General features: G+C 45.5%; 1 protein-coding gene across 1 annotated transcript; it reads left to right on the top strand.

Annotated features, from left to right (window-relative positions):
- The first annotated feature begins 2,365 nt into the window (after window positions 1–2,365).
- Hsbp1 (heat shock factor binding protein 1) lies at window positions 2,366–3,752 on the top strand. Its single transcript, XM_051201371.1, has 3 exons — window positions 2,366–2,565; window positions 2,858–2,924; window positions 3,634–3,752. Exons 1-3 carry the CDS (start codon window positions 2,521–2,523, stop codon window positions 3,750–3,752), a joined length of 231 nt encoding a protein of 76 aa, XP_051057328.1. The 5' UTR covers window positions 2,366–2,520.
- The last annotated feature ends 7,038 nt before the right edge of the window (window positions 3,753–10,790 follow it).

The following is a 10,790-nucleotide window of genomic DNA, read 5'->3' as shown; positions in this document are numbered from 1 at the left end:
AAAAAGCTATCATCTTCTTGTCTGAGTACTGGTTCATAGATGACTTGAGCTTGATCATGGTCATAGGCCTAGACCTCACTAGAAACCCCAGTACAGATGTCTACACTGAACAATTGGGCCTGAAGTCAGTAGCCAAAGGATGCAGTTGCCCTTGGCCACTGATGCCAGAGATTCATGAGAACTCTTTATACAAGAGCACAGTACAAACTAAAGTCATGGTCCCCTATGAGTTACTGAGGGAGGATTGTATACCCAGATAACATTCATTGAAATCCTAACCCTCACCAGCTCAGAATGTGACATCATTTTGAAATAGAGTAGTTACAAATATAACAGTTAAGGGTCTGTGAGTTTGAGGCCAGCATGATCTACTGAGTGAGTTCCAAGACAGCCAGTGGTACACAGAGAAATTCTGTCTTGGAAAACCAAAAAGTTTTTTAAAAGGGAGGGGGTCCTTAATCTAAAATGACTTGGTAGCTCCCAACATGGGCCTCTAACTTCCACACTGTCTCACACATGTGCATGCATGTACACACCTTGTTACACATACATCCTCATGTATACATACACACACATACACACAGTTGTTTTGTATACTTAACATGGGTAGGAAGTTCTCTGTGTGAATTGAGTAAGAGCATGAAGGAACTGATAAGGATGTGGTCAGAGGCTAGCTGGGGAAGACAATTGAGCCACACACCTCCCTGGCCAAGCCTGATCCATCTTAGTTACCAATGCTAATGGGATGTACATCTTCCTCCAGCTCAACTCAAACTGGAGTGACCCCACCCCCACTCCAAAATGCAGTCCTCTGAGATCAGGTGTGTGAGTTGCTGGATCATATAGACCTATATTCAAGGAATTTCTTAGCCCATTGTTGAGACCCATAGGGCTGGAAGTTGGGGTCCTAACTCAACAGAAAGCAGAATTCTGGAAACTTTCCTAGATGCTGCTTCTTTTAGAGAACAGACTGCATAAAGGCACACAGTAAATACACAACCTATGGAAGGTCACAGACTTGGTCCTTTTGGAGCCAAACCTCAGAGTCTGGTGGGACTTTGAGGTCCCGTTTCTCTTCTTTAGTAAACTATCTCCTGACCCACAACCATCCATATTTCTGTACAATTCACTGTTACCCAGTAACATGCAGAACTCTGGCTGGTAATGGCTCTGCGGAGAGGACAGGCCACACTTCCTGTCCTGTCTAGTGCCTTCCCTACAAGGCTAAGCTCCCTATAACAGCCCCAAGGTAGAACCTTATATACCAGTGAGTACCTTCCCTAATTTTCTAGACTCAGAGACACCTGGGACACCACCTCTGAGCTGAGACCCACTCCACCCTGGTCCATAAATGTAAAGAACCCCTTTGTTCTGTTCATTGGATCCCCTATCCCAGCTTCTTCCACTGAGTGGCTTGAATCACTAACAATGGTTTCACCTGAGAGCTGTCTCGGCACATCTCTCTATGGAACCTGGTAAGTATTATTTGAACCAGTGCCCTACCAACTCACAGCTGTGTCTGTGACGCAAGCGTCCCAGTTCACTCTCCTGACACTGCTCCCTCTTGTACACAAATGAAGACCTGCCTCACTTAGCATCAGGCAGCCAAATCATTGAAAGAAGCCAGGTTAGATCACAGTGAAACACTGGCAAACTGGGTCTCCTGTGCTGCATGGCCCTCCAGGATGGGGGTAATAATAGCCTGAGGTTTTTTTTTTTTGTTGTTGTTTTGTTTTATTTTGTTTCTACAGTGCTAGGCTGTTTATGCTGGGCAAGTGTTTTGCAACTGGGTGCATTCCATTCCACCCTCTTTTTGCTTGTTAGGTTTTTGTTTTGTTTTGTTTCTGAGACAGAGTCTGAGTAAGTTTTCTCAGTCACGCCTGCAGTTCAGGATCCCTGTTATTTCGACCTCCCTAGTAAGTAGGATTACAGGCCTCGGCATACTTGTTGGCCCGTGTCTTCTAATATAGGTCTTAGTGAAGAACAGACATCCAGTTAGAGCACTCTCACCAACTTTAAGGAGTTTTTTTTAAATTACATTAATTTGTGTGTATGTCATAGCACATGTGTAATGGGCAGAGGTCAATTTGTGAGAGCTGCTTCTTCAAACATGTAGGCTTGAACTCCAGTGGAAGATTTGGTGGCAAGCGCATTCACCCACATTTTTGTCTTGCAAGGCCTGTGTGTCTGACTACATCCACGGGGGAAAAAAACCAACGTTAATATCCGTAACCTTTACTCATTTCCGGTTTCCTCTCCGCTTCCGCTCCGTGCTGCACGCAGGGTGGAACTGGGGCGGGGGTGGGGGCGGAGCTAAGATTGGGGGCGGAGCCTATCCTCAGGAGGCTCTGAAGTTTCCCAGACCTTTCCGGTGCATAACGAGAACTACAATACCCACAATGCCTCGCGGTCCCGTGACTGTGTTGTCGCGAGAACTGACGGCTTGGGGGCGTCTGCGCCAAGAAACCGAAGTGTAGGTGACGGTTCCGAGACATCGCCGCCAAGCTGGGCACCGGAGAGATGGCCGAGACGGACCCCAAGACCATGCAGGACATCACCTTGGTGGTAAGCAGACTCACATGGGCTCCGACACTCCGCGGCCGCTCTCTGCCCTGGCGTGGGGTGTGGCCAGCGGCCTCGGCCCGCGCACCTGCGGGGCTCGCCCTCCCGCCGCCCCGACACGGACCCTCATGACCTGGCCCGTGGGAGTACCAACCCCGACCTGGTGGGGCCTTGCTAAATGTCTCACCCACCTGCCGGGACCCCCTCTCCCGCCCGCGTCCTCGCTTCCCCTTCCTCCCAGGAAAGGGGTCTGGGAATAAGCTGGAATCGGCGGACTTGTTCTGGTTTCTCGTAGGTGGAGACGCTCTTGCAGCAGATGCAAGACAAGTTTCAGATCATGTCCGACCAGATCATTGGAAGGAATATCCTTTTGATTCCGAGGCAGCTTCTTAATGGTGGGGGTAAACGGGAGGTTTGCAAACCGACGTAAGTTAGTCATCCAGAAATTCCTTTTCTTTTTTTAACAGTAAGTTTGTTTTTATTTTTAATTATGTGTATAATAGGGGCGTGTGAGTGGGTGAAGAGAACAGAGGCATTGGATCCTCTGGAGGTGGAGTTACAGGCGGTTGTGAGCTGCCAGGATTGGGTACTGAGAACCACACTCTAGGAGGTCCTCTGAGAGAGCCTCAAGTGCTCATAACCCTGAGCCATCTCTCCAGCCACACTTAGAAATGTCTCTGCTGATCTTGGCTATACTGTGTTCCTGAGGAGGACTGTGCCAAGAGCCAAAGTCGTGGCCCAGCTACCCAGGTTCCCTGTTGGGGTTCCTCCAGAACACCAGCTAAAGGCGCTGGGCTATGTGGTGACTGTCGGCTAGGAGTGCTCACTCAGCCCGTCAGTCTCCAGGCCTCTTCGTATCTTTACCTATGGGGTATAGAGCCCCCTGGGATTGGTGAATGAAGAAACCGTGGCTTAGGAAAGAGAACTCACCTGGGTACCCTGTACCTCTGACCACCAGGCAGTCGCTGTAGCCAGAAGAAACAGAAAAGCAGCTGCTTAAGCCAGTCTGCAGGGGCCTGGAGGATAGGGATGGTGTGGGATGTTGGTGTGTGGGCTCTTTAACTGTGCCACTCGATGACATGAGCAGTCGCATTGACGATCTGGAGAAAAATATCGCCGACCTCATGACCCAGGCTGGAGTGGAAGAACTGGAAGGAGAAAACAAGATTCCTACGGCGCAGAAAAGTTGAAGGTAAGGGAGGGCACCAGTGTACTAATGCAAAACACAGAAAGTGGCCATCAGTGTGATGTTGATGTAGTTTGATAGATTTCACCCTTGTCATTTCCCAGCCAGCATCTCTCTGTACCCCACCCACGAAGTCCATGTTTTGAGATTTTCCCAAACTAATTCCTTAGGTAGAATTTACATTTCCAGTTTTCATTGCTTAAAACTGTATCACTGCTGGGCATGTCCAAGCTGTACACATAATAGCAATGTTGCCAACTACAAAGTTCACATGTAAATCGACTGAAGTTGCAAAGTTCACACTTAGAAAGACTGGAGTTGCTGATAAAAGACAGAACTCGTTTTTTAAAGATTTGTTTATATGTGAGTGTTTTGCTTGCATATGCACCTCATGCAAACGTGGTGCTATGGAAAACCAAAAGAAAGCATCAGATCCCTTGGGACTGGAGTTACAGACAGGACCTGCTGCCTGCCATATGGGTGCTAGGAATCAAACCTAGGTCCTTTCCAAGAGCAAAAAGTGCTCGTAACTGCTGAGCCATCTGTAGCCCCTTGATGTTTTGTAAGTTTACAGTTTTGAGATGGGCCTCACTCATATCCTGGGCCCTGCATTGAACACACCTGGAACTTGGACACATCTCTGGCTGGTGAGCTGGCAACAGAAGACCACCAGATGATATCATTTCAGAGCATGTGTTTTGGTGCCCTGCCCTGGTCACTGGAAAATTATTTCATTGTTTCCTTTTAGAAACAGCAGAGAATTAAGGTTACCTACATGAGTATCTATCAAATTCTAGAGACATTTGTGACTTTTATTTCAGAGTCAACTCCTTTACTTTAAGACTGGATTAAATTTCCATGAATCATTTCAGATACAAGAAAGTGGCAAGCACAAAACCACTTAATGTGGTAAATTTCTTTGTAGCTTCACTTGTGTTTGTGAGGGAAGGGTACTTAGCCCTCAGGTTTTTGTGTTTGTTTGTTTGTTTTTGTTTGACATACTCTTACTTTGCAACCCTAGCTGGCTGGCCTGGAACTTGCTGTACAGACCAGGATGGCCTCAGGTTCACAGAGACCCACCTGCTTCTGCCTCTGCCTCTTAGATTCTGGGTTATTTTCTGGGCTTGGCCTAGAACCAGCTTTTCAGTGACTGAAATATATTGTTCTGAAATCTAGGAGACTAGGGGGGGGCGGTCAAGATACATAAACAATATGCTGGGTTGCTAAACTGTGAGATGCTCATAAGTGCTTGGTATGTGCTGTGTCATCTTCATTCCTGTTCAGAGATAATCTGCAAAGTGTCCAGCATGTCTTGGAAGCTGCTAGGGGATTTTGCTATGTTGTGGGAGAAAACCCCCATGAGTCAAGAACTGAAAGATTGTATGATTAAAGATGTTCAACTGATAGGGAAATACAATGAAAAGAATGAAAATAGGATGTGGATTCAGAGAATAAGGAACTGGGGAGATAGCTCAGGTGTTAAAAGCATATACTCTTGCAGAAGACCCAAGTTCAGTTCCCAGCAGTCACATGAGACCTCACTCACCACTGTCTGCAACTCCACCTCCAGAGGACCCAACAACCTCTTCCGACCTCCACTCACCTGTACATACCCACACACAGAGAAACATACACATAATAAACTTTTATTTACAATGGCACTTTCTTAAGACTTATAAATAAATTTAATTTTCCAGGATAGTATGCATGGAGAATTCAAAAGATGACTAATTGGAAAATGTTGTTGGCTGTTCTGAGAGTGGCTTTGGTGTGTCCTCCCTCCTTGCTACTGTTGATGTGGGAGTGGCTTTGCTATGCCCTGGATGCTGCTATTGATGGGTTTTTTTATTCTTTCACAGGTGGACATTCACAGAGTCCAGAACATCTTTTTCCCAAGCCAAGAGAAAACCAAGTGGCTTTCTGCAACTAACTATGTGTTGACAGGTTAATGAAGCGTGCATTCTTATCACAGCCTGCATAGTTCATAGTGTCCTCCCCTTCACCCCCAGTTTCTCAAACTTGGTATCTTCACATCTTGGTCAGTTGTCTTAATTATTAAACACTAAAACTTTGGCGGTTTCTGCATAAAATTGTCAGACTTTTTAGTGATTCTTGAAGTCCTTTCCCAATGTTCTTCTTGTGGTAGTTACTGTTTGATGACATGACAGAGTACTTCCCAGTTAGGTGACTAGTTACTCCTCCCCTTGGCAGAAGCCGTGATGTGAGACGTGTACGTTTAGGGTTCTTTCATTTTCAGCACAAAATGATTGACACTAAAGTGTCAGAAATACTTTTCCAAATGCTGAGAACATTTAACAAGTGTTTGTGCCGAAGTGTCTGTCAGTTTGCATGAGATTCTAGCAGCATTGGTAGGGCCTACAGTGCTCATCTGGCAGGATGTCAGAACCCAGTGACCCTGGCCTCCCTTCGAGCTACTGACTAAAAGGGAAGAGACCAAAAGACCAGAGTAAGTTCACTGCAAGTCTCATGGCTGAGAAATGCCCCGTGGCTGATGGGAGGCTCTGGTTTTTAAGAAATACTATTTTACTTGAACTTTTCTTGCCTAAATTCTTGCACAGTGAGTCTATTATTGATTAAAGAAAAAAGATAAACTCTTTACATTTGGAGTTCCAGTGTCTGTAGGCTTAGCCTCCAGGCCACTTTTAATGACCTGGAAGGCAATCCATGTCACTGTCCCAACAAAGTGATTTCATACAATAAAAAATGTGAATAATTGGAAAAGTTGAAAAATGGCGTGGTCCTTCCTAGAGGAAACCCTGACGGAGTAGGGCATTCTGTTTTCTCATTTGTGTTGCAAACAGCTAAGAACTACCTCATCATATTTCTGAATTCTGAGGTGGGATGGGAATGGGACAACAAAGGCTCCTTAAAGTGTGTAGCTGGGCTTGCTCTCAAGCAGCAGGGTTCCTGTCATCAGACCAGTGAGTGGCACTACAGGTTGAGCCCCTCAAGCTACCAGACCAGCCGCAACCTGCATGCAGGACTTTCTTGATCTTTATAAATGGAAATTCCAGATCTGCTTCTCATCAGGAGACCGTAGGATGGTTCAGGAAGGAGTTTGTGATATAAGGAATCGGCTTCTGAGACAGCTCCTGAACCAGAAACACCGCTCGTGATAAGAGTGCTGAGACCCCTGTTACTGGATTGTCCTGTGTCCAATGTGTTTGTTACCTCAGTTTTCAGATGGAAAAGTGGGTGCCCTATTACATTACCAACTGAAGCCTCTGAAAACCCAAGGGGGGGGGTACTTGAGAAGGGTGGCCTGGGAAGACTTCCACAGGAGTACTTGTCACTGGAGGATGCCCAGGAAGAAAGGTTGTGGTCCTGTTGGGTTTCACACTAGGTTAGAGTCCTGCCTGTTCACAGTGCAAACCAATCAGAACCCCAAAAGCCCTGGAGCAGGGAAGTCAGACCTGATCTCACCTGCCTCCCATCTCACACAGGAAGACAGCTGTATTAGGCTCAGTCCACAGGTGCCACAGGCTCCCTATAAATACAAATCTCAAGTGTTCAGCTGTATTTCCAAGCTTCGGAGCAAAGCCTTGACCTTACATAAAACAGGCTTTGCAGCCTGTCCAGCCTTCACATAAGACTGACTGAACCTGCATGGAGAGCAGCAGATGAGATTTAATAAGGACCAGGAGAAGCAAATGGGCCAACTAGAAATAACTTACAGCATAGACAGATGAACACCAGCAGGTTCCTGGTTCCAAGGATGCCTCTGGATGGTCTTCTGCCCTCGTGCTGCAAGCAAGAGAGCTCCTGGAGTCCCCTCCTCAGACTTAGTTCCCCCAGGTAATGTCCACCCCTGTCCCACCCCCAATGGGCGTGGTCTGCCACAGGTGCAGACAAGGTGAATGTCTCACTACAATTCCCCTTTTAGTCTAAAGAAAAGATTTAGGCTTGATACGAAAGAGTGAATAATAAGTGTGCTCTAAGAAAAGGAAAATCGAACATAAAAACTTAAGACCTACATATCTAGTCCTAGGGTGAAGGCATAATGGGGTTTACCTTAGAGTTGTCCTAAGCTGGAAAGCTTAAGTCCAGTACCTAATATATCTAACTAAGAAGAGAGAATAATAGTTGTGGTAGTTTAATCTTCAACCTCATCAAAGACCTGAGAAGGAAAATAACAATACTAGGGTAGACAGAAGTGCAGATAGGCAACTTCCAAATGGTGCAGCAAAGACAGAAACAGCAGGCTACCTGGACAGTCACCCAGGGTCTCACAGCAACGTTGGTACAGCCAGTTTTGCTAAGGCCTGACAGACCACAACAAAAGCAGGAAGGTAGAAAGGCTGTCTTACCCTGACTTGGCAAGGTTCAGCAGTCTTCTATGTTTGTCTCCTGCAAACACGTAGGACTGCGCATCCAAATCAGTGGTCAAGGTAGGGGGAGTTCTTTGCCCAAGAGGCCATTAGCCAAAGCAAGGAGGGGCTCCAGAAGGAGCGACAACAGTATCAAACATATTTTCTGGAAAGTGCATGGTGCTATCAGGAGCATTAGTGTCTCATGTCAACGGAGTATTAATATTAAAACATTTAAATGCCATGTTCTGCAAGTCTATGAAGTGTTTGAAAATGAAGCATCTATGTCTGACTAATCTCATAGGTATAGGAAACATGGGTGAAGATAATCTGTAATACTCAGGAACCTAGCTATAAAACTGATTGAAACTTCCCTGAGTAAAGCAGGGACAAATAATACATACATACATACATACATACATACATACATCCCTAAAACAGAGGTAGAGTAGAAATGTCTAGACCAGAGGTAAAACTATAAAGGGCAGCATAATAAAAATATCCTAAATTGTATCAATATACAAAATGTCTTGAACATAAGTATACATACATAGAATATGGTAAGGATAATGTGCATAAAACATAAATTTTACACAATATGACATAATATACAATTCATCTGGAAAGGAAGTATAAACTTAATTTTACATGTTACCACATATAAGAATCTATAACAATGTAAGCTGTATAATACTAATATCCGCTATTACTAGAATAATTCACAAGAAGATAGGCTCATCTACCTATATCCCATCTAAACCATACCTTTCCCAACCATACCCTATCCCTGTCTAAAAGCGATACCCAAGTCTGATCATCTTCTATTCCCAACCCTAAGAAGATGAATATTATCCCTAAATGCCAAGAGTAGGGAAAATGAGCATCATTATCTTAAGATTACTTACTGCTGAAATGGGACGATGATTTCTCCATGGGATCCTGTAGGAATTTTTAGCAACTAAATTTCTCGACAGGACTGGCCGTGACATGTAGCTAGTCTCTGTGTGGCAGGAAATGCTTGACTGGAGTACTATCTGAAACTGGCCAGGGTATAATAAGAAAGTACACCATTTCAGCTAGCTAGTCAGGAGTTGTCTCATGCAAAACAGTCTCAAACTTGTTTTAGGGTGATGTTTGTAGTCCAGATGCATCAGGTTGAGTCCAGTGGAAATGGCGAAGTGGGGCCCCATCTGCGGACAAAGTGAATATCTCACTACAGCAGTTAGGCATGTGACTGAGCTCTGAGTACACTGCATACAGACCTCCACTGCAGCCCTCCTAGTCAGCCAGACTTCTGCCTTCCTAGAACCACCTGGGCTAACTGGAGAAACTCCTGCATTGGGGCCCTCTGTTCTCCAAGAAGCAGCCTCCAAATGTTGCAGGCAACCTCACTTTCTCAGCCTTCCTCATCAAAATCTCTTGTCAGTCAGCCCCAGTCCCTCACCCCAGCCAGCCAGCATTCAGAAGAGAGCTAACCCTTTGCTCCTGGGTCATTCACAGACCAGTAGCCCAAAGTCCCCATCGGCCTCCTCATTTGGTTCCTAGTGTATGCACCCTGATTTCCTTGAGTTACAGGGTTTTTAACTAATCATTTCTCAGCTTGGTTTTTCTGTTTGGCCATATTGGGTCAGGTCAGTCTGCAGGACCCTGGGGAACTGAAGGTTGGATGACCTCTGAGAGCCCATAGGGTACTGAGAGCAATGGTATCCTCCAAGGCAGGCAGTCCCTTGGAAATGATAGGCATCACATCATGTTCACAAGTTACAGACTGCCCATAAAGATAATTGTTTACATATTTTTAATTGGACTAAACAAACTAGAAGAACTTGTACAGTATGTTGGTATATAGCCCTTAAAATGACCTGGAAACAGCAGATTACCCCTTGTCCAGAAAGCACTAGTGGGTAGGATTACTGTTTTGTATCCTCTGTGTGTGAGTGTGTGTGTGTGTGTGTGTGTGTGTGTGTGTGTGTGTGTGTGTGTGTGTTGCGAGTGAAGGTGCCGTGGTGGGTGCAGAAGCCTGGGGATATCTGCAAGTCCTTTGGCCTCCACTGTGGGTTTGGGTTCCCAGCATCAAACTCAGGTCGATGGGCCTCTCTGGCAGGAGCTTTTACCCACTGAGCACCTGACCATCCTGGAAGGGTTTATTTAGAGATGCTGTGCTGTGCCGAGGGCTAGCTTTGCACTGTTTGCTTTAATCCATATGACATTAAGTTTTTTTGTGACCCATCTCCTTTAAATAACCAATACAAGGGTCTGAGTTATAGGAGGTCAAAGCAATGTGTCAAGATAGCTATCTGATCATATAGCACCCTATCTGCTGTTCCTTGCTTCTGAGGGCTGAGATGTCAGTCTGCCTTCCAGGCCATCCCAGAGTCAGCCCAACAGCCAGAGTTGCTCTTGAAATTTAGATTCAAAAGGCCACTTCTACATTTTTCAATTGAGCATGGCCTAAAATTAAATAATAAACACACCAGACTTGAGTTGTCTAATTACTTAGGGGTCAGGCATTGACTATACACCACCTCTCCCCCCAATCTACCTTTTTTAGAATTTTTCTTTTTGCAGTTTTGTGCATGTATACAATGTGTCTTTGTTATATTATGCACGCACGAGCGCGCGCGCGCTCACACACACACACACAGTCACACACACATACACTTTCCCCTCCTACTCCTTCCTAGCCCTCCAACACATCCTTCTTCATGTCTTCT

This window comes from Phodopus roborovskii, unplaced genomic scaffold (assembly GCF_943737965.1).
Source record: "Phodopus roborovskii unplaced genomic scaffold, PHOROB, whole genome shotgun sequence".
Lineage (NCBI taxonomy): Eukaryota > Metazoa > Chordata > Mammalia > Rodentia > Cricetidae > Phodopus > Phodopus roborovskii.
The sequence above is the reverse complement of the archived record's forward strand: the minus strand, read 5'-3'. Positions and strand labels throughout refer to the sequence as shown.